The sequence below is a fragment of the Aptenodytes forsteri genome, unplaced genomic scaffold, assembly GCF_000699145.1.
Source record: "Aptenodytes forsteri isolate BGI_AS27 unplaced genomic scaffold, ASM69914v1 Scaffold33, whole genome shotgun sequence".
In the NCBI taxonomy this organism is placed as follows: domain Eukaryota; kingdom Metazoa; phylum Chordata; class Aves; order Sphenisciformes; family Spheniscidae; genus Aptenodytes; species Aptenodytes forsteri.
The window spans coordinates 3,835,197-3,859,722 of NW_008795037.1; the positions used below are offsets into that span (position 1 = coordinate 3,835,197).

At 38.9% G+C, this 24,526-nt stretch overlaps 1 protein-coding gene across 1 annotated transcript in view; it reads right to left on the bottom strand.

Moving 5' to 3' along the window:
• The window catches only part of TOX3 (TOX high mobility group box family member 3), a 27,780-nt gene extending 4,675 nt beyond the window's left edge, over positions 1-23,105 (bottom strand). The window contains exons 1-5 of the mRNA XM_019471388.1: positions 23,043-23,105; positions 18,853-19,107; positions 3,994-4,263; positions 2,387-2,614; positions 940-1,020 (exon numbers count right to left, since the gene is read on the bottom strand). Of these exons, the coding sequence (XP_019326933.1) occupies positions 940-1,020; positions 2,387-2,614; positions 3,994-4,263; positions 18,853-19,107; positions 23,043-23,087 (879 nt within the window). The 5' untranslated portion in view covers positions 23,088-23,105. The remainder of the gene's footprint in view (positions 1-939; positions 1,021-2,386; positions 2,615-3,993; positions 4,264-18,852; positions 19,108-23,042) is intronic.
• Positions 23,106-24,526: the final 1,421 nt, after the last annotated feature.

Sequence of the window (24,526 nt, forward strand, 5' to 3'; positions counted from 1 at the left end):
GGAGACCCCACCTGGGGGACTGCATCAAGCCTCTGGAGCCTCAGCAAAAGACAGACATGGACCTGTTGGAGCGGGTCCAGAAGAGGGTCACGAAAATGATCAGGGGTGGTGGATGCCCCATCCCTGGAAACATTCAAGGTCAGGTTGGACGGGGCTCTGAAAAACCTGATCTAGTTGAAGATGTCCCTGCCCACGGCAGGGGGGTTGGACCACATGACCTTTAGAGGTCCCTTCAAACCCAAACTATTCTATGATTCTATGACTCTCCAAAATCAGAGCCACCATGCATTTTTTTCCTCTCACCTGCAAGAAATACTTAAGCTTTGCCATACAATAACTGCTCTCCGGCTCCAGGCAAAACAAGTCTGTCTTTTGAGAAGTAGCACTTGAGGAAAAACAAAACTCTGCGAATAGCTTACAAATGTTAATGTCAAAAGATCAGTATATTTTTCATGACTGAATTTTACTTTTGTAGTGAAGTGCATTATTTTGCCTCCGTAGATAAAGGAAGATGTACGAAGTTATTGTTTGGTAATCATTACGGTGCCATTAGAGAGATGAATGTTTTTTTGCAGAGACTAAGCAGGGTTCAAGCAGCAGCACAACATTTTGTAGAGCTGTATTACAGAAATCCTAGGATTCTACTGTTATTTTGCGTAACACCACACTCCCACACCCCTATTTAAACACCATTGCTAAAAGCTAACTTGCATGACATTGAAGGCATTATTAGGCTTACCTTAGAAACAAGGCTTAGATGAATGTTTTTTTGCAGAGACTAAGCAGGGTTCAAGCAGCAGCACAACATTTTGTAGAGCTGTATTACAGAAATCCTAGGATTCTACTGTTATTTTGCGTAACACCACACTCCCACACCCCTATTTAAACACCATTGCTAAAAGCTAACTTGCATGACATTGAAGGCATTATTAGGCTTACCTTAGAAACAAGGCTTGCTCTATAGGCAGCAAGTGCCTTTAGGTATTCTTTTTTGGCAGCTTCAGTTTTTCTTTTATATACCTATTAAAAGAGACCACAGTTTCACCAACTTCAATTATTAAGACGTTTTTGCCAGAACGCTCTCAAAATCACTTGCAAAGAAACAAAAACCACAGACCAAAAAACCTGAAAACACTCTACTGTTAGACGTGCTTTTTCTTCCCTGAAAGTTCTAAATATTCTTGCAGGTGGTTATAGACTTTCAGGTCTACTCGCTGGACTCGCACCACAATTTATGTTGATTTATCGTGAATAAAAAAAGCTGCTAGAGCCGCCAACTGTTTGACAAGATTACCTATGCGCACTTTACCTCCCCAGGAAATGGTATTTTAATGACTCTAAGTAACAAGGATATTAGAACACTGAGTATTTCAGATGCTAAAAAGTATCTGCAGTAGTATAAAATAGCAAGAAATGCCTAAGGAATTTTTTTTTTAAAAACAAATACTCGAACTACATATAAAAAAAGTCTTTATGCCTTTAGAAAAGGTAGTTCATAGAGCTTGGACAATTCACTTTCCCCAAAGCCAGTATGAGAGAATCCCATTGAGTTAAACAAGAACAGTTGGGCAAAAATGAATTAATCTGTATTTTTAATCATCAGTAAATTTAAAGTTCACCTTTAAATCATGTTCACCATCACCTGTTAGATCAGACTAAAAGTTTCCAAATGTATTTCACAAACAAGTATCATTCATATCTTGCCAGAAGGTGTCCTATACGGGAATCTACTCTTCCATCGCAGCTTCCGTTAACTGTTACTGGGAGCTGCACGGAGCATCAACAGGCAAACAGCCTCAAAGGATTTTTTTTTCCCCCCTTCAATCCATGTGTAGGAGTTACATGTGTATGGAAAGAAGAATAACCCTCAAGGAAGAGCAAAACTCATCATTCTGTACCAAGTTTGAGTTGGAGATAACATTTCACACACGACATTGTAACGAGGCACAGAGGATTGGCTTCAAAGGTTGGAAATCAACACGCTTTGTAACAAATTCATAAGGCAGATCAAAGGAAAATGGTGAACGTGCTGTACCTTCCCCTTTTCTCTCCTAACTTCTGATTAATAGGAAACAAGAGCTTTGAAATAGGAATCATCAAAAGATGGTCTTAACAGGACTCTAGAACAGTATCACCTGAGCTTTTTCACAAACTGCCCTTTAAAATTTAAAGACAAACACAGCCATTTAATACTACCTACTGGCTGTTATAACAAAATGCTTTTTAGATGCCAGGTCTTCAGCAAGTTCAAAAATCAGTGTAGCTCTACAGAGTAAGAGGTCTACATCACAAGTAGCGTGGTCCACTCAGAGCAGAGGTAGGAGGATTTTTTTTACAAGGATTACTATTTTACGTCTTGTGAGACAACCCTGCATCAATTTTTTACCTGTTTTTGTTCTTCTCCTAAACTGTCCCACATAGATGCCACTATTTTTGAAACCTCTCCAAATGTAGCATTCGGGTTCTGCCCTTTAATTGCAGCTTGCGTATCCCTGAAGAAAAGGGCATATGCTGACACTGGCTTTTGTGGCTCATTGGGATCTTTCTTTTTCTTCTTCTTTGGAGTCTTGGGCTTCTTGCCAGAATCCGGGGCAGCTCTTTTTTCTCCAGTAGCCTAAGAAACAGTAATAACAAGACCAGTCAATATATGCATGAAATAAGTCCGATTAATTCCGAAAAATTATTGACAGGCTGGCTTAATAATATATGGAAAAAGCTACTATGTAGGCAACATTTTGGAGACTCCTGTTGTGCAAGCCTTTCTCCTACCAAATAGTACTTAGTCTCAGCTTAATCTCATCAGATCTACCGGAACTAAATGCATGAATAGTTACTACTCATTGTAAGCATGGCTCAGAGAGTCAAATCCTACAAGCTTGACCTGAATAAGCACACCCCAACGCTAATTTGTATTAAAAAAAATTAAGATTTAATCTATAGTATATTCTGAATAGGCAATCTATGTTTTTCCATTAAGATATAATTTCAGCAGTAGAGACTCAAAAGACAAGAGCTTGGAGGCATTTCCTGATTCCCAGACTTAGACTGTCAACTTAGACACGGGTCAGGGGTTAAAAAGCCCACCCTTCAGGCAAAAAGCAGTAGCAGCTCTGCAGTTTCTATCCACCTGCCACAAACACCCACGGTGTCCACCACCCACCTCCACCGCTCCTGGTGCAGGGTCAGGTGCCTGTGCGGCAGCGCTGGAGGCTCTGTGTTATTGCCAGGCACCGGCCCTGCACCTACGTCTATCTCTTGCCTCTGGGATGGGGAACCCCCGGAGCAGCACACCCAGGATTACAGGTAACTCTGGTCCCTGTGTGCTCCTCGTGTCCTGTACCCGCTTTTGTTGAACTATGCACAGATTACTGCAACAAGGGGGTAAAGTGGCTCTAAATACACCTCTATGACAGTCATTTTACTCTGATATTTTGAGGATCCTGTACAATGGTCTTTCCATATGCACAATTTCCATTAACTTAATGAGAAAACCTTTCATGAAACAGTCTAAATTAGGCCCTTTAAATAGACTGCTGTAATAACATTTGTGCTTTATTTTGTTGATAAAATTTTCCTTTTATAACAGATTTATTTAAAGCATAATGTAAATTAACTAAACTTTCAGTTAGAAGAAAGCTTGTTTTATTTCTATCTAAATGCATCTGTTTTATATGACTCCAGAGAATACCGAAATGACAAAACTGTCCAAAGTTGATGAGTAAAGAGATTCACCAGATCTATAAAATCTGGAACGAATTATGAATGTATTAAACCAAATATATATATATGTATATTCTTACGTTTATTATTATGGAAGTATTACGGAAACTTCTTAAATGAAGAAGTTAAACAGCAAATGAATTATATTCCACTATACTGTAACATTTGTATTTTATATGACCACATTGCAGCTGAGATGATACTGCCACATTCATGAAAATATAGCACGTAGACATGTAAAGCTTACTCACTACAGTGCATGGAATAACTTACTCTATTTGATTCATCTGCATCTTCTTCATTTATAGAGCTGGATGGGGAAGGAGTGGCTGATTTACTTGCAGGAGGGGAGGGAGAAGTGTGTGGCAAATTAGTGCCTCCTAAATTTAGCCCCAGCTGCGCACTTAGCTGAGACTGGTTAATGGTGGTTAGCTGAGAAGGAGGCATAATTCCCGAATGAGCGGCATCAGTCATATGGACAATAGATCTCATAATCAGAGAGTGATCCTGGCGATACTGGGAAACTTGTGTGTGACTCTGATCCTAAAAGAGATTGAAACATTATTTAGTCATTAGCAGTTACCATATAGCCTTATCAGGTAAAGTTATTTTCACAGGCTTACACAACTGACACTGTCAACGTGCAATTTGTTTTGTTTCTTTTTAATGAATGAAATGCATTTTTAATAAATTAAATGCAGCAACAGTTACCACACTTGCCCCAGACTTCACTTCTCCCCCACTTGTGGGTGGGGTTTTTGTGGAGTAAGAGCTGCACTTCCCCATTTTTAAACATTTCTTTTCCTGATGCAGTGTGAAATACCCACATAAACAACAGGGAAACAGGCCGACTGACGATACAGGGAAAACGTTGCAACTGAAAAGACACAAACTGCTGTCAAATGCAGAACGTAAACAAAACCAGGGGAGATATATATATAGATATATATATATTTATATAAAAAAGCATCTTCCTTTACTGACACTCAATTATTCTTAGCTGTTACTAGTAACAGTAGTAGGTATAAAACAATCCTGTGAGAGTGGGATTTTAAAGTTGTTTTAAACAAAGAACACTGCCCTGCCAGGTCGCGAGTGCAGACACTGCAGCACGCTGGAGAACCGTTCGAGCAGTCCTAATCACTCCTAAAAATCCTTGTTCGCAAGTACCACACAAAACTACACATTTTTTTCTTTAATCCAACAATCAAACACATGTGGAAGTAGCAAGCTATGTACCAATCACCGACTTTATTTTTCTTTTACTTCATGTCTCAGAAACTCAAGTGCTTGCATGGTTTTGTTTCTACTGTTTCTTGAGGGCACAAACTACGTCGTCTTCTACATCTGCACAACACATCACACTTGTAAATAAAAAGAAGCGAGACCCTGAAGGTAAAGTCAACTGGAATCTGCCTATGCACAACTCAGTTGTGTTATTTTTAACCACACACAGATCAATACACAATGAAGGAACATTTAAACAGAAAAGGAGATTTTTAAAACAGTTAATAAGTGACGAGAATAAATAGCTCACAAATTGATTCAGCAACCTGATTGATCTATAGTCATTGTTTGAACAGACAGAAACATGAGAAATAAATCAGATTCTGAAAACTCTTTCATTATTAATAACCTACATTGCAATTAGTAGCAGGTGCAATGATCCTTAATGAAATGACACAGAACAAAACAGCAATGCTGGGAGCCCAGCATACAGTCCACCGGACTTCCACAATGGAGTATGACCTTCCCAGTGCTCTCTTATTAAGTGTGGGTAAGCCCAAACCAGTTTTCAAAAATCTGTGTCAGCGTGGAGGTAAGTTTAGCCCAAGTGACTTTCCTCTTACTTTTTACGACTCTTCCCTCAACAGAGGCAGTGGTTCTGAGCTCCTGAAAACCTTTTCTTGGATGGGACAAGTGCAGCCGTACAAAGAAGCAGTAAGTGTGTTAGAGAAGATGCACACCCTGCCTCATCCATCTTACGTACAAGTGCTGCAGCACACTGCTTCCCTATAGCAATAAATCATATTCACTCTGAATTTGGCATTCATGTGTCTTTCTGCTGAAGCCTATACAGAAAAAAGAAATCCTTCTTAGCATAAAAGGACATGTAGTGTTGCACCTGGATCCAGTACAGATGAAGTTAACCCCACAAGCTCATGATCCAGATCCTATACGGTAGGTCTCACCCTCATTTTCCCCATGCTTTCCAAGCCATTGACAGCTTGGCTCATCATCCATACCACACCACGCTGCTTCTCCTACTTCTTAAATTCTTTTAATATTTTCAGTAAAGGAGTGTAGTTCCTTAGAGATGAATGCATGTGCCAAAAGTGGAGCACTTGATACAGAAAGATCAAACCATCAGACTTATTGGCTGAAACACCCATTTGCTTCAGGGCACCTTTCTGTGAAAATTTATTACCATTAACTATAGGGTCATTTTGATTGTGACTTGTATTGGCAGTGGCATCTGGAAGTCATTCAAAGTCCTTTGTAAAAGGATATTACTTTCTGCATATTACTCCATTCATTTTAGTTTACAGACATTATTGCATGAAGAAAAACTCTGCTGGTAAAGCAAGGGTGGAGATCATCAGAATGACCTTCTCTCATAGAAACTAACTTTCTTCATTATTTTGCAGGCAGTACTTTCGTGGAGGTGTCCTACACCTAAAAGGCTAGCTTTTGTTCTCTCTTTATTGTTACACAATACAGGCCTTTCTGGCCTTTACACCGAGGCAACAAAATGCGATGACACGGGTTACAAACCATTTACTCCAAATCTTGTCATTTCAGTTGCATCTATGATTTTATTGAGACTAAATTCTCTTGACTTGCACTGACCCAGAATCTAATTTTATACACAAGCCCATGAATTCTTAACTGTCCCTTTTTCTGACACTATTTGATGCTTGTGTGGTTTTTTACATCCACTTATTTAATTCCAGTTTTTCTTTTCTGTATCTTTTCCTAATTTTTTAAGCTTTTTTTTTAATCTTAAAAACTTCAGTAAAAGCCAGAAGTAGAAACAACAATATTTTGTAACTGGCTATCTAGCACTGAATAGATAAGACATATTATATAAAAGAAAATATTTTGTATCATTTCCAATCTCTTATCATTAACATCATATGTGCATATGATAACGACAAACAATATATTTTCTGCACTTTGAATTTAAGTTATATGGCTAATCAATATTAAAAAAACCACAAAGAAAGGAATGGGAATTTCATTTTTTACTTTGTGGTACAGTGTTGTGGGCCTCAACAACCTATGGTACCTATAGAAGAGCTTTCAGACAAGGAAGCATAAACCATTTTTTATCTTTGTACTGTGGTTTGGCAAGTGGCAAGAAGGTAGGGGAGCTAGTCAATAGCAACATTAAAGTCCACAGCATTTGTACATAGCTCCTGAGCAAACAAAATCCTCTAAGGAGGAATCTATAATCAAGAAAACAGAATTTCCATTAGTTATCTTAACTCCTATTTTTTCCCTTATGCTACAAAGACCAATACTAAACCAGCAGGATCGGTAGCATTTCATTGTGCACGAAATGATTATCAAAGAAATGTTTAACAATGACAATCATCTTATATCAGGAGCACACATGGCAATACAAGTGCACTAAAACATCCACATGACATCCTAATTACATTACTACATGAAAATTGAAAAGCTCATGTATTCAAAATAATCCACTGAGAATACTGTGAAAAGTTTAGAGAATATCACAAGCTCTTTTATATAAACTTAACCAGAAGTAAAAGTGATACACAAGTATTATGAGCATTCAGGGTTTTGGTAACATTATGCAAAAATGAGAGATTAGTTCTGACAAAAATTCTCAAGCGGACAGAATCAAGTTTTGATTGAGCCTGATCTACTTTGCAGTCTTGGATTGAAGCTAGGCAAAACTCAGTGATTTTAACACAAGGCAGGCAAAACTCAACCACTGGTTTACTCAGCATGACAATCAAACAAGGATACAATGTGTGAAACGGAAAACCAAAGAGAAATAACTTGTGTGATTCCTCTGCAGACTGAAATGACTTTGTCTCAGATCTCTCTGTTGTTATCCTGCAGGAGTGCTGCCAAAAACCTAAGGTATAGAGACATTTACTGAGGCGAACGCCAGCCACCTCTCTGGTCTCTTCAATTATACACATGGATAAAAAAAAGCAAAATATGGTCCAAAATGTTTCCCCCTTCTCAAAACAACTTTATGGTGGCTATATCTAGGCACACTGGCTTTCTGTCACCACAGAAAGCACAGCTCCAACAGCACACATTGTAAAGACATTCAGCATTTGATGCATAGAAGGCCTCATCAAAGGAACCATAAGGATATCCGTCCATCAAACTATCCTACTCTCAACTATTCTAATCTATTTAGACAGTCATGCCAAAGAAGTCATATTTAGTCATCTCGCCAAAGGACACGTCTCCCAGCATACGCCAAATATATAGCTTATTTTACTTTGATTTGTAAAAGTGTAAGTTCTCAAAAATTGATAAAATATCAATTACTCAACAGCCACTGCTCGCCAAAGGACACGTCTCCCAGCATACGCCAAATATATAGCTTATTTTACTTTGATTTGTAAAAGTGTAAGTTCTCAAAAATTGATAAAATATCAATTCCTCAACAGCCACTGGAAAGCAAACAACAGAGTAATAAGACTTAAAAAAAAAGGAATGTGTGAACTCCCACGCTTTAATTTATACAGTATTATCAAAGGCGTTTTTCAACAATTACTGTTCCTGAGCCAACGAAAGCGAAACATACCATTGAGTACTAAGGGAAAAATTAACGTAACAAAAGATAGTTCGTTCTTCTGTTATCAACTCCTTAAGCATCCAGTAGTCAATACAGCTAGTAATACAGCTAGTATTTATTTTGACAGATAAATGCATCCAGCCATTACATCGAGAGATGCCCTAATTTCCACTTACCCTGCATTTTGAGAATCATTTACATACAGTAGTTTTATCCTGGATTTCTAACCGTGATATAATTTTAATCTCTAGGAACATTCAACGTGATATTTAAAAATATAACTAGGAAATTACTTTTTAGATCATTTTGAGTAATATTGAAGTCTTGATTAAAATCAATGTCTACAGCCTTCAATCATTTAAATAGGCAACACCTCCAGTAAGACTCTTTCCAGCCATGTCAGGACTGAGCCCATGGCAGTGCCTACAGGAAGATGTAGGGCTGGGATCTGACCCTATACTGCATGAGCTAGTTTTTTAAGGAAAGTGAGAAATCTGCCAACAAAAATAACTATGCAAAACGCAACGTTTATGGTTATGCTCACTGTGTCCTGGTTTCAGACATTAACTTAAAACATTATATATCCTACTGCCTTAGGAATCCATCACTGTCAATGTAATATAAGCTGATGTAATATTTTAAAGGATATATTTAAGTTGAAGCAAACGCACTGCAATGCAAAGAGTGAAATCCTCAGTTGTCCCTGTCTATAAATTACTCCCTTTACTTTCGGGCAAGTCAGCATATCTCCAAAAGAAATCCTCAATACTCTCTTTGTCCACAAGTAAAGCATAGATAAAATAATCCATTAATCTGAATTTTTACAAGATTGGAATTCACTCCCAATCAAAACAAATCAAACTAACGGGATGCTTTTCTCTGTCAGAGATTAAATCCTGACTTAATAGAATACAAAACAGTTGCACTTGGTACTGCCACCACTGAAGAAGTGTCCTTCCTCTCCCCTCCTCAGATACTGCCATCAGTAATAGATCTGTCAAACTGCGGCTATCAGAAGATCCGCTACAAGCAGCTGCTGCTTTTCTCTGGCAAGGAGAAAACTCCCATGTTTTGCTTCATGTCTCTGTAGGAAAGTAAACCTTACCTAATTTAATTCCCAAATAAAGGCTACAACAAACAGCACATGTTGGTTCGGAAAAAAATTACGTCTGCAGCTGGATCTAAAAGACCGGTTGGTGACAGGAGGCTTACGCACATTCTGCTGCCTGAAGAACATGAAGAATACGCAGTTCCTTGGTCTGTGTGCTCCCCCAGTCCCACTACATCAGAAATTACTTGCTTCTGTTCACGCAGAGCACATAAGCCAGAGAAGAAGGGGCATGAAGAGGAGAAAAAAAAACAACCCCAAAACAACAAACATGAGGGCCCACTGATTTATTCCTCAAGACCGAGCAACTATCTCCTTTTGTTCTGGCAATCTCAGATGTCTCTAGAAATTAACCTCCTGCTATATGATGGAATTTTCTTATATGGCTGCAACCTCCAAGTTAGTTTAACATGTTTTATTGGAATCTTTCTGATTTACTGTCCCTTGCTTTTCTTTGGGGTCTGATCTGCAACTGGGTTTGCAGTGACCCCTCACATGGCTGGTGTTCCTCATACTCCCCTGCGCAGCACCGGGCCTCCTTCAGAGCAGACAGCCTGACCTGTTACAGGGGGTGGCAAGAGTGGCACCAAATAACAAGTTAAACCCATTTCTTCTATGGAACCACGTTCGGGGATTAGGCAGCAGGAGCACGCCGACACCAGGCAGTGCAGCACCACCTCAGAGATGCGATTCCAAGCAAGAAGGTGCCAAGGGACAGGGCCAGCCAGGCTGGGCACCTGCCAGACCAACACTGCTCCGGGTCCCAGGACTAGGCCCCTCTGCAGCACCGCTCTGTGCCGTCTACTGGTACCAGCTCACTCACCGCATGCTCAGCTATCTCTAACAAAATGCTGCATGACATGGTGAAGAAATACTGAAAGCTCACAGCTAGGCCAAAATCACACAACTACCAACCTAAGAGGCAAAGACTTTTCTCTGAAATGCTTATAATTCTTACCCAAGATGCCCCACCACCCTAGCATGGAGCGTTTGCTGTTTGGGAACTTTGTTCTTACCCATTTACTTTCCTGTTACCCCGTAGATTCCTCATGCAGTCCCCGAAGTGGGCTGAAGGGGTAATGCTTCTTGGCTGTTGCAGACAGACGGCACCATAGGCTTGTTATAGCCCTCCACCCGTCCACAGCGGCCGCTACTGATGCTTTAGCATCGCCTAAGTCACAACTTCTTTATAATTTATTTTTTACACCATTTTGTAGAGGCATTTAAAAACAGATTCTCCACTTTCATCTCCCCAAACATCTACCATACTTTAAAGCATATTGAATCACACTCCTTTTGGACAAGGTACCCAACAGCATGATCACAATACATGTGTGACTCAGATCACAGATCTGGGCTCTGATCTGATGAGTCTGTTGGCATGAGGAGCTTCTCTCCAAATTAGCAGTACAAGCTTAGGTCTGCTGTATGCAAACAGCGAAGGCACATTGCAAACAAACCCTGGATAGTTAAAATTAAGTCCCAGAATGTCAGATAAATGCTGTTAGTTTTGTTACAACCTCTGCAGCTTCAGGTGCTTCAGCTACGAAATCAAAGGCAGACTTCAAAGGTCCTTATTATGCAGTAAGCAACGTGGGGAGAGACTGCAAGGAAGCATGACAACTAACAAACATTATCAAAGGTAACAAAAATTGTGCAAGGAATTGGGGGGGACAGACTTGGGGGTTACATGGCATTTATTTGTTTAAAAATTGCTACAAGTGTTGGTAGCTATGTTCGGGGGGGGTATCTTTTCTTTGGGTTTTGGGGGGGTGGGGTTGTTTGGGTTTTCTTTGTTTGGTGGTTGTTGTTTTTTAAAGCAAATCAGAAAAGTAGGTCTCTATCTTTTGTATTACCGGAGCCAGGTTTGTTTTTTTTTTTCCAGCTACCTGACAACATAGAATAATTTAAACTCTACAGAGACTTAGCATTTCTTTATAGCTTGAGAACTTGAAGTGGAAGCTGAGTATTGGGCAAGCTGTCCGAGGGGAAACACAGGCGGTAACAGCGGAGAATAGCAGTAATTTCAAAGGAAGTTTTCAAATGACCCACGAACGAGTGTGGCTGGACCCAACAAAGCCTTTGGCCAGGTACAACACATCCAGACCAGCTGCAGCATCTGCCTCATTTGGCTGGCTTAAGAAAGCAGCACCTGATCTCAGAGTTTAAACTCAGGAGGCAGAACAGTTTAAAGCCATGGCCCAGGTTTAATGCACAGCTGGTGTCCACGGTCATATACGTCCGCATTCTTTCTGAGCTCAGTTCTTAGGAATAGCAGAGATTCAGCTTCCGCTCCAGTTCCTGACAGCTCTCCCAGTAGGGTGTATCATTTTCCACTTAAGAAAGCAGCACCTGATCTCAGAGTTTAAACTCAGGAGGCAGAACAGTTTAAAGCCATGGCCCAGGTTTAATGCACAGCTGGTGTCCACGGTCATATACGTCCGCATTCTTTCTGAGCTCAGTTCTTAGGAATAGCAGAGATTCAGCTTCCGCTCCAGTTCCTGACAGCTCTCCCAGTAGGGTGTATCATTTTCCACATATTCATATGGCACCTCACAATATTTTCTGGAGCTGATGGATCTTGATTTAAGCATTATTAATATAAAATAGTCGCAGTCTTTTTTTCCCAGACTGTTCTGCCACTGTTACTGTGTATCTCTTCTTTCGTGCGGAAGTCCCTCATGTATCTCGATAGGTAATAACGTACTTGCATCATTTTTTTATTTTTTTATTTTTTTTAGCACCAGCAGTACTTGCTATTCAGATAGGTGTCTTTGGCAACTGCTGCCACTTTGTTTCCTATGGACAGGTCCTCTCCTGCCGTTATGATGAGTTGCGTATTTTTGAAAAGAACACCAGAATAAGTTTCCTTCTCCAACCACAGCAGCTCATTAACAGATGGCCCATTGTGTCTGTATCGATGAGAAAGGAGGGAAGTGCATGTCTTTGAGAAAAGTGACTATATTATCCACACCGAGTATTACAACGTCACTGAGGACATGAAAATCTACACACTATTAAAACCCTATTATTTAGTACATCATCAGGCTAGCATCGTCTTCATATCATGTTAAAGTCATAGCATGTAGCTTCTGTGCAGAAGCCACTCCTGTCTGTTGCCTCCAGGGTTTTCAGCCCATTGTCCACCTTCCCCCGAGGCCCCACGAGCTGTGCACACACGCTCTCTGAAAGGCAACTAAAAAATGCACAACTACGTCATTAGACGTAAAATAAAATATTTAACTACACACCGATCAAAAAAAATGACTCCGTAAAGACTTGAAAGTTCATCAGCAAAGCGCACAGCTCAGATCCGTGGGCAGAAACCAGACTGTCACGGTGCTGAGCTGATAGCAGGTACCGGAGCTGCAAAATCCCAACTGAGTCCTAAAGGTCTAATTTTACAAAGCGTCTGCCACCGTTTGAAAGGTTCTGTATATGGCCAAATGTCACTGATCTCAGCCACCAGAGCATCATTTAATTTGTTATTACTTAATTTTGAGATTAATTTTTCTTGGTACCACAAATTATTAAAAACGGTGGCAATAACAGCTACCGTTTCTGCTGGGAAAGTCCAATACAAACCAGACTAACGCTGCTGACTTAAAACTTGAGTTTAGCAATCCACCGTAGCAATCAAAACATAAGAAAACTCTGAAGATAATCTCTCTTTCTAGTAAGAATAGTTGCTACTCCTTATAAATGAATGATTATAACCTTCCGGAATTAGTTGTATGTTTTGTATTAAAGATGACAATAAACATGTTCATAACAATAACAAGGGCTTGTTTTAATAGACCGTTACAGGCGTTAAACACATTAACGACCCATGAAATAACTGTTTCATCTGCAACACATTAAACAATGTTGTTATAACATTGTATTAATTGAAAACCTACTCCGTTCTCTCTAGATAGGAGATTACAGACTGCGTATTAAAAGAGAGATTTACAAATAAGTTTCTTTGTAAAGGAAAATTAAACATATAAATTAGAGGCACGCAGTCAGGTGAGTAGTGAAATCACTGTCTTTTGCCACTTTTAATGCAACTTTTTTAGCTTTTATCCTTGCAATCTTCTGTTAATCCATTCATTTAAAGTTAATTAGTAATTTGGGAATTTAAATTACTAAAAAAGATTTAGACCTTTAAGTGAAAGGCACCACTGTTCTGTGTTGTATGCAGTCTTTAATAAGCTCAGATTTGCAACTCAGCTCTTTAAAGCCACATCATTGAGCTGTTTATTTAAAAAGTCTCTTCTTTAAATAAAAGCAATAGTCACCATCATGTCTTTGATTTGAGCACAGTGCCACTCCTAAGTAGTAATGTAATTAAAGATGAGCGTATTCCACTATGAATTAGCCTTATCTGTACAGAATCCTGAATGCACTGACAGCACTGCAACAATTATAAAAAATAAACAGGCTCAAATCTTCATCAAATAGGAAACACATTTTCTCTAGCAGCATAAGTAATATAGGGAGCAATATATGTAAAACTATCAGTCTGTTTTTGTAACATCTGTACTTTTTTGAATAAAAGAAAAAAATCAGACTGAAAAGAGACAATTATTTTACTGTCTGTTTCTTAGATATCAGAAAGAGAATTTTGAAATTCATCAAAGCTAACCTTCTGTTATGTACAACAGGCTAAGCTGAAAAGAATGTTAACAAGTTCAATTTTCATTCAATCAGCACTACTGCTCTCTGAAATGTTTCATTGCAGGAAAGAAATAAAAATAATCTATATGGTAATTATGAGGATGAATCCCCCAGTAACTTTCAGCTACATGAAAGGTCAGTTCTATTCAAGATATTTTATCAGTCCCCTGCACATACTCCTGTCCTGTCATTTTAAATCTGAACAGCATTTTATTTTCCCATTTACAGCTACCTGCAGAATTAAGTACTTAAGCCAAATAAGAAAAAAAAAAAAAAAAAAAAAAGAAATGTTGAATGCTGGCAAAGGCTATAATAGCATGGAGATAAATCGCTCAGCTGCTCTCTCTCAAGCCTCTGGGGCTGCAGATTTTTCTTCTCCTGGTGCACTGTGGGTATTCAAAACTTGTTCAACATGATTTCATTTCATTTCAGGCACTGCCTGAGAAAACTAAATTACAGAATCAATCATACAGAAGGTCAGAGTGAGACTTCATTACAAGTATTGCATGCTTGCATGAATATCTTTCATTTATGACTGACCCAATATGTCACAATAGCTGTCTAGTAAAAATAATCCACTTTCTGAAATTGATGTACTACTGATGTCAATGCTACTCAGCAGGCTGGGCAGATTATAGAGAGGTGTTAAAAAAAGGAACCCTCAGGAGCACCAGTTGTAGTTTTATAGAATTGCCACAGTTTGCAGATTAAAATAATTTTTCTAGAGGCAGCTCAACAGAAAACAGAGCATTAATATAAAATATTGGGGGTTGATTATTAATGAGGATATCACTGTTGACTTCCACTTATTTATATTCACGTATTTATAGGGATGTATTTTTGCATCATGTAAAATCCATGGGTTCTTTGAAGTCAAATGTACATCGACGCTCCATTTTTCAGTGACTCATTTTTGAACATCAGGATTTTATTTGCATATTATTAAAATATTCAAACTGCCTCCATGTTATTTCCTCTTTTTGTTGCTGTTGTCTGTTTTTAAATGTAGAAAAATGCTGTTAGGATAAATGTGTTGTGTTTGTTGCTAACAATAATGAAGTTAATCAGCACTGTGACAAATCGTCACTCTTTCCATAGTACGTATATCTTCACAGTATGAACAACTGTTAACTCATCAATATGAACTTTTAATAATTGCTAGGCCATAAATTATGCTGAGAATAAATATCTTTCTTGCACCGTGAATGATGTTTTCAATATAATCATACACAAAGAATATGTTAAAAAGAGAATGATTTTGGGGGGGGGTCTTTCTGTGGGAAATATGTGTGATACTTGCAGAAGTATTACGCGGTAGCTAGCCAACTCCATACCCTAAGGGAGACATAGGAAAACCTTGACATAACCTATTTTTAACCATGCCTCTTGCGATCCTGCATTCAAGTTTATAGGTGAACATGTCAGGTAGTACATAGAAAAACGCCAAAGACACACAGTATTAATCATAATTCTGTCCAAGCCCATTTTATTTTTTCAACATTTGCGATTTAAAATCTCATGACATTTCTTCAAGGTGAAATTCTTCGACTGGACTTTTCAACAGGGTAGGACTACATTTATCTAAATTAAATATTGCTTACAGTAAAGCTCTCTAATGCTTCACAAGATAACCAATAAACTCAGTGCAGTTCATATTAAAATAATTTAAGTTTGTATTCAGCTAAAGAAGCTTTAGTTATTAGCAATACACTATTAATACAGCCTTTAAATAAGACTATCCTAGTATCGCTGGATAAGAACATTGTTCTGTAAGTGTATACGAACATCATAATTATTTTACAACCCCATCTTTAGTTCTTTCAGATATAGTAAATTCAATTGACCATGAAATGAAATTTCATAGTCAAAATGCTTCCTTTACTTTTTTTTTATTGCTGCAATAAAGTTTTTATAGCTCCAAGGCAAGGTAATTCATGAAATGTCTAATTTAAAGATGAATTCTAATATTATTAATAATTATTTAACAGTTTAATAAAGTGCACATTTTTCACATAAAATAGGATATAATGTTTTCATTTTCTATTTTTGAAATACAGATTAACTGCTGGAAAATTTGAATACTAAAGAGAGCCATGTGAGTTCAGGGGAAACCTATGCAAGGACCCTCTGGTTAACGTTTTTAAACTTCCTGAAGCTACCCAGCATTTATGAGCAGAAGAGAAAAAGACTACTGACTAAAATACAGTGGCAGGGGCCACTCCATCTCACAGCACAAAACAAATCAAGCAGTTGTGGGGAAGCGTCTGACACACAAACCTCCCTATGTGGCTCCTCCGTATCAAATCACGCAATTCCTCATCAATCCTCTGCAGCAAAACCACACACAAGTTCCCAACCCACAGCTTTGAACCGGCAATCACCCTAGAAAATACCACTGGACTACTGGGATAAGAAGGCATGAGCTTCTCCAGATCTTCTCTTTGACCTATATGGGAACAAATTCTTACCACTGAAGTCAATGTAAACTATGCCATTAATTTCTACATTGCACAGTCTAGAAAAGGAAAAGATGCAAAGCCTCTCATCCAGTGCAAGAAGAGGTGAGAGAAGAGATATCTAACCAGCAGGCCTCTTCTGGTTGGAACTGTTAAGGTGACAGCATTTACTCGTGGAAGAAACACATTCAGTGAAAGGATGCAAAATTAAAAGGCAAAACTGGGCCAGGTTACAAACCACTTGATAACGTTGAGGGGATACTCATGCCCGTAACACAACGCTGATCCAGCCCTTGATATTTATTACATATTTCTGAGCAAGTTTCATTGTATTCATTGTATTCAATTCATGCTCCATTACTTTAGTTTTCAGGCATAACATTCCTGACTCTCAGGTTTTATCTGATCTTTCTTTAGTAGTCACCCAACATGTCCAGTGCATACAAAATCCCATGTAAAATGGGATCTGAAAAGAAGTATATCCTTCAAGGCCTGTTTTAGGCAGTCCCTGCTTTGTATCTATGGAATTACTGAATTCTGTACCTCCTAAGTACTGAGCAGTTTGTGTTTAATTCTGTATTAGTGCTAGCTACTCTTCGCGACCTCCAAGGAAATATTAAAATTTGCAACGAAGCCAGCAGCCTGCAGAATTCCAGAGAAATATTTGCTGCATGTTGATTTGTAAATCTTTAATTAGTTTTTGCTTGCCAGAATAATAAAAAAGAAAAAAAGATTTACACGAAATCATAACGTGACAACACGATGACCTTTATTACAGCCCAGCAGTAAATCTGTATTTTCACTACACCAAGTTTAGCAAAAGGTCCTATATAAAACAGCTAATCAGAAAAAATATAGTTGATGTAAAATATCTGTTCAAGCTAAACATTCACTCTGTCTTCAACATGCAATACAGAAACTAATTCTAATTGTAACTGCTGAATTTAAAATGCTAACTATGATAAACTGACTCACAGCTGTGTCTCATCACTGCGAGTATGAGCGTTACTGCGCAAAGCTTAGAGAAACCCAAGCAGGGAGATCCCCCGAAGCTGAAAGGGAACTACAACAAGCAAGTGGAAACTGCCCCGTACAGCCTCCCACTGAGATCACAGCCATACACTGTGCAGAGATTATTTTCTTTTTTTTTTTTTTGATTGTTCTAATTAACAGAAATGATCACTGGAATTAGCCTAACAGTCCCTGTCACTCAGCCCTTCCCCACACCCGGCTCGTCCTTCCCCATTCCGGAGGGCTCGGAAACAGCCCAGGAACAGAACAGGCCCAACCTGCCCCAGCCTCCACGGTCAACAAGAGCACTGGATGGAACGAAGTCTTTTTATGACCCTGCATTTCTGAGGATGGTCAAGGTAATACATCCCTATGACTTCTATTATGAGTTTAAAAAAAAAAAATCAATTTCCATTTATAAAGATTTAGCCCATGGAATATACAGAATATAGGGTAATATATGGGGTTTTACTGCTGGCATATTGTGCCTGGCTCCCTTTCTAAGCTACTCTCAATACTGCACTTTCAAAATATCCTGATGGCTGTCAGATGTGGGTCCTATACTTGAAATACAGGCAAGCAATTCCTCCTAAATGCTGTAGTTCACCCTGGCCAACACAATGGTCTTTCAACTCTTGATGCCGGTGTCAACTGTATAAAACATTTTTGAACTTTAGCAGCACTTGGGATGCACATGATGCCAATGGATGTGGGCTTCCAAGAATTAAAATTCTGTGTTTATAAAGCCTGACTGCTTCTTCACAAGAGATCTGTTCACACACAGTATAGCATTGCGCTGTACATTAACAACCACGTTTATCTTCCTGAATCCACCAATATTAAACCCTCAACCATTTGCCAACTGCCTTAGGGAACTGAGTAAGAGCATATCATTGTTTGCTGCGTAACACTGACAACACATGTCATCATTCATACAGAATATGCCTGCACATGATACAGAACATTGGCAAATGCTTGGTCAGGCTACAATACCAAGAAATCATACAGATCTTCTGAGAGGTCAGTTAAAACCGATGGATGACACAAATCTACATTACTATGCTTTGACAGACAATATTAGGCAACGGAAACACACAAACCACCAGACCTACCATATGCAATCCATTGCTGTGGATGACGCCGTCTTGCTCCACGAGATTTCGGGATATTGTAATAGAGGGAAGATCCAAGCTCTGGGGGGGAAACTGAGGTGTAAATTCATTTCCTTGTGCAGGCAGCTGGTCACCAAGGCCCTGAAAGGGCAGCAGTATATCTGCCATCCCCAGTGTAGGGTCTGACTCAGGCGGGGGGGTAATGGGTGGGATTTCGAACTCCTCGTCCCCAAGGCTCGGCGTATGGAACGTCTGCTAGAAAAGGACAGGACAAGGCAAACCACGTTAGGGCACACTGCTCTCAGCAACCACCTCCGGATTTGCAGTCCAAATCTTGTTTTGTTCTCAAATGCAAACTCTATACGCAACAAAATTTTTAAGTTTCGTATACTGAAGGGGTTTGTGGATCATTCTGATGACAGATTTAAGTCTTTTTATCATATGGCTTTAATGGAGTATCAGTATTAACAGTTTTTTAATGCGTACTTAATTAGCAACATCTGTCTTTGTTGTTAGTCTGAATATCAGCTACATTGGATTTGGCTGTATAACAAATTGCCGCTTTATTGATATGTTAGTAAAATAGCACAAACAGCTTACATTACTCTCATGCTTCATAAAATACTGACAATTTTGTAGCACACACACACACCATTAATTCAGCACTGACCATTTCACATCTTTTGGTTCCTTTTCATCCGCTAATAAACATGAAATATTATAATTCTGGTCTTTATTTCTTTTCTTTTCCATCCCACAAGTACAATGCACCCTTTTCAACAAGGGTTGTAATTTGGAGGAGAGACACGTATAAAAGAGCGAGGGTGATTACAGCAGCTTCCAGTGCTTTCTGAAGCCAGCCAGCTTTGTTTGAACAGTAGGTTTGTTACGAACTAAACACCTGTTAAGATGCCTTGAGCAAAACATTTACTGCCAGTTATCTTCAGGGTTTGTGCGTGTTTGTACGTGTGCATGTGTCTGTCAAAGATAATCTTTATTCAAGTAGAGCCTGTATCTGGCTTCAACATTGCTGACTTTTATTTGGGAAACAAATGAGCTACGCTTATTCAAATTTCTTGCGAGTTAAATGAACTTTCATATATTATTTCAGGTCCACTGCTACTTAATAATAGAAATTCAGCGCTTGAAATTAGGCCATTTTAAATGTACCCAAATCAGGACTGTCTAGATCAAATTGGGCAGTTGGCAATCCTAAAGTAGGCACTCTTGTCTTGTTCTGGACATGCAAGGCTGCTCTGGGATTTGTTTGTTTGCATTAGTTCAGGATTTGAGTTGGGGGGGGCGGGAACTGTTTTATGTATTATTTACATTGTTTGAAAGAGTGACTTAATGACAGTTAATTTAAAAATGATATGTTCAGTGAAAGATCTCATTAACTGCTGCAAATTGTCATCCTTCAAACTGTTAATGATGATATAAATTAATAACCGCTTGAGAGAATATGGAAACTGAAACACAAGAAAAACCTTTGCTTGCATATAGAACCTGTCAGCTGTCATTATTGGTCTCACACCAGAAATGATGAGGTCCCAGATTGCTGCAGTCTGCAGTACCGTCAGAGTCTGCTGAGACTCTACCCACCTCGCTCGAACTGCGAGACTGTAACTTAATTCTGGATGTGAAAGCTGGGCCTGGATTAGGGAGATGTTTGACTTCCCCGCTGCTGTATTACAAAAGGTGTGAATTTTTCTTCCTGTGGACCCTGTAGTTCACAAACACAAAGGATGGATTGGCCAGGAGAAGTGGTTGGCTAATGAACATAACCCTATGGCTGCATTTGCAGTTATTTTGGCACTAATGTGGTCTAGTAACAGATGCAACTGTAATTTGTGACTCATTTGCTACCCCATTACTGCTTAATGAAATCTAACATATCACATTAACAATACGGATAAACACTCATTCTTGATATGTGGCATTTGGCTGTTTTCATTACCACTGTAATTAACACTTGAAATATTATTTCAATAAATATTTAAGGTGCTTTAAAATGGGTTGTAGTAATCATGACATAGAGACAGAAAACATAAAGCAAACGTGTGGCTTCCAAGCCTGAATGTGCTCTAGGATTACACTCTTAAGGCATTATTTACAGGAATAAAATGGGCTTCTAGCTCAGCAGTGCTCAGGCCCAAAATCATAGCAAGAAAGCTACATTCATGTTCACGCAAAAACACTATAATTAAATACATTGTAATGCAGTAATTGCAAAGTTAGTTCATGCTTTAATGCGAACACTAACACTTAATCGTATTTTTATTCCTTGTTCAAGCAAAAGAGTTCAGTGAAATCAGTATTATTATAGTACGTTTGAACCTCTCTTTACTTGACATATTTATGAGATAGTAGTAATTATAAGAACTGGATCTTTTTTCCCCATCTAACAGAATAACTCTAGGACAGCTGTATAAATATATAACGCAGCCAGATAATAATACAATATCTTACTTGGGAAGGTAGCATTCATCTTAATACTTACAGCTTACTACAAATGGGAGAGTAAATTGATGAATACCTTAACATTTTTTAAATGTGAATGTAATTCTCGCAATATAACTTGTCCAAATATGTATATACCTTTTTCTAAAAACATATAACGGACCTAAGATTGAGGATAAAATAGATGTAATCTAAGAAGAAAGAAAGCCCCTTAGTGAAGTAGTCTTAAATCCAAATCACTGGGCTATTCAGTCAGTAAAAAGAGCCTGAATAGTATGCAATTTGGGATTGCAGAAAGGTGCTGTTATGACGAAAAGATGGTATAACATTTGTGGGATTTATCTTACCAATCACATTTTTTAAAGTTATTAACTTTTCAAATATTTATCTCTTACACATTTTTTAAAAAACTGTGTGCACCGTTACATGCCATCTGTACTGAAATGTTCAAAACATTTGTTCCTTTTGATAAAAATGCAAATCTGGAGAACTGTTGTATCAACATATAACAGCCAATGTCTGACACGGTGAATTATCACAGCTGGAATTAAATTGTCTCTGAACAGCTGCTGGCAGCAGAGCTTTCATCAATGTTTGATTCAAATGTAGGAAAGAAATTCTACAGAAAGAAACATCATGTTGTCATTACAGATGGGGTTTGTGTTCATTATCACAAATAACACTGCAGCTAATGCCAAACAATATTCCCTTATCTAAGCAGTCTTGCTGGGTAAAAAGAGACGGTGACCATTGTATACATGATTCATAAAATACGACTCTTAATTCTAACCTTCATATTTATTGTTACACCTTTCTGCTTATTTTCTCCGCGACTGCTTTTTTAAAAGTGCACAAGAATACCTGCAACTGAATCGCCACTTACAACATGTAAAATCAAGGCTGCCCAGTTTTCTAACCTTTCCTCATGTTGGGAAGATCATTTATGGCATATACCCTATATAAATACTTAGTTCTTGTTCTCCATACTGCTATGCGCATTACTACACAGTGCATCTTGCACCTTCCATCCCTCCCTTTGGAATAAGAGCTGTCGGTTTTTAGTGATGAGCAAAAGGGGTTTCTGCCTGGAGCTGGGGTCAGTATTAGCATGTTGATAGTCCATTAACTGGCTGTGAGGCGGCACCGCTGTAACAAGTACATGCAGACCGTAGCGGCCATACCTTTCTCCTGTTTCCATTCTCAAAGGCAGGGATCAAATACATCACCTCCAGAACCCAGCCAGCCTCCGCCAGCCCGGGCCCAGGGCTTGTTCTTCATCCTGGTCAAAAGTTTCCTTCACGCAGCACATACACTTCAGGCAACAAAGTTGGTTTTGGTTTTCTAACTTACATGAGTATTAAGAACCCAAATTAAAATGTTTGTATCTATAACAGAAATTAGCACATTAGCTTGTAGTGACTATTACTAAGCTTGCTTTCAAAGGGTACTCCTACTGTGCTTTTTATTTGTTTCCTTCTGTTTATAATTTTTTTCATACATAAAGCAGATTTGTTTCTATTGACATGCTATGTAAGTAACAGCCTTATGGACAGCTAAATTGACTAGTAATGGAGAGCTGTCAGGTTATTTTCTTTCTCATTAAAGTCTTTATTTTGTGCTCCATAAAACACACAGAAATTCGGCACTTCACTCCTCATCCATTCAAAGTCTGTTAAATTATCACAGCAAACAGCAGAATATGAGCATAGATAAAAAAGAAGAACATCTACCTCATTTGCAGCAAGAAATGCATTATTTGCCTCTGCCATGTTCATGTAGTTGTTATTGTTTCCAAACTGAAAGAAAAATAAATATTTGGATTTTAATGCATGCCACGATAAACTTTTCTTTACTCCATCTCTACCATAGAAAAAGATGAAGAAAAAACAACAAACCCAAAACAACAGATAAGATGTAATTTTGCAGATGTTCTTTGAAGTCAGAACTAGACTGGATTCAACATTATTATTATTACATACTCTGCTTCCCCAGGTCTGTACATGGACGATATCCAAGTGTATCTCTTCAACTTTCTTTATCCATGTAGCAAAGCCACCCCACAGACCTAGAGGTGACTTTGGAAATTAAGTGTCCATTAGAAAGAGACTATTCTCCAGAAAAGACATTTTGACTCTACTACATCTTTCCTGACACGCATTATAATATTTCTGCAGATGATCCTGATCTGCAGGACTGCTGCAGCTAGAAGTAGCTGGCGTATTACTATTCCAAGTAGACCCGGTTTTAAAGAGATGAAGGTCAATAAGGGGAAGAACGAGAATCTGCAGCATTGTTCTTAAAATCCCATTCTTTCCACAAAATTAAAAAGCCAAACAATCCCCCTTTGTCTATCCTTCATTCCAGTTGAGCTCCCACGCCCCCAGTGAACATTATCACCAGAAGATTTTGCAAATCGGAGAAACTGTATCACACTGAGACCTTGAGATCTACCCAGGGTGGAGTGGGCAGAGTGCCCACTCGCTCCCACTGCGGAGCAACTCCTCACACACGAGTGATCTGAAAGGATCCTCTCGGATGCCATAGAGTCATTTCCTCCAAATTCTCAAGTATGAACATTTGTTGAAGAAGATAAGTACTTTTTCTTTTACAGACCGAGCATAGAAAAGAAAGAGATTATCAGCATTTGGTTAATTGGCACTTAGTGTGCCTTATTCCCTCAAAAGGCACTTCCAAAAAGCAGGTAGTCTGGTAGCTATTTCTGCATGTGTTCCCAGAGCAGGCAGGCGTCTAGAGTCTTTGCTTCAAGGAACAGATACCACGCACGTCATGCAGCTACCACCAAAACACTAAATCACAGGCTTTCACATTTTCACGTTTCTATTATCAGGCACAGTGCACGCTGCAAAGTAAGAGTATCAAATGAGAGAAAAGTCCCTGTGCTGTCCCTGCAATGCCCTGCCACATCACTGCTGCTAAAGCCACACGAAGCATTCTTCCCTTAACTCCCATTTTCAGGTTCTGTAAAGCGAATTTTTTCAGGAAGGCTTTGTTTTATCTTGCCAGATCTTGGTGGACCTGCCCCCCCCAAACCACAACAGCAACCACCACCACCAGCAGCATACGCTCTGCAGCAGGTGCATCAGGATGGGTAACCACGCACTTGCACAGATTGTTCTTTCCACGCAAGAAACTCTGTTGTGCTTTCAGAGCAGCTGAACCTGTCCTGAAAGGAAAACCACTTTGCTCCAGCTCA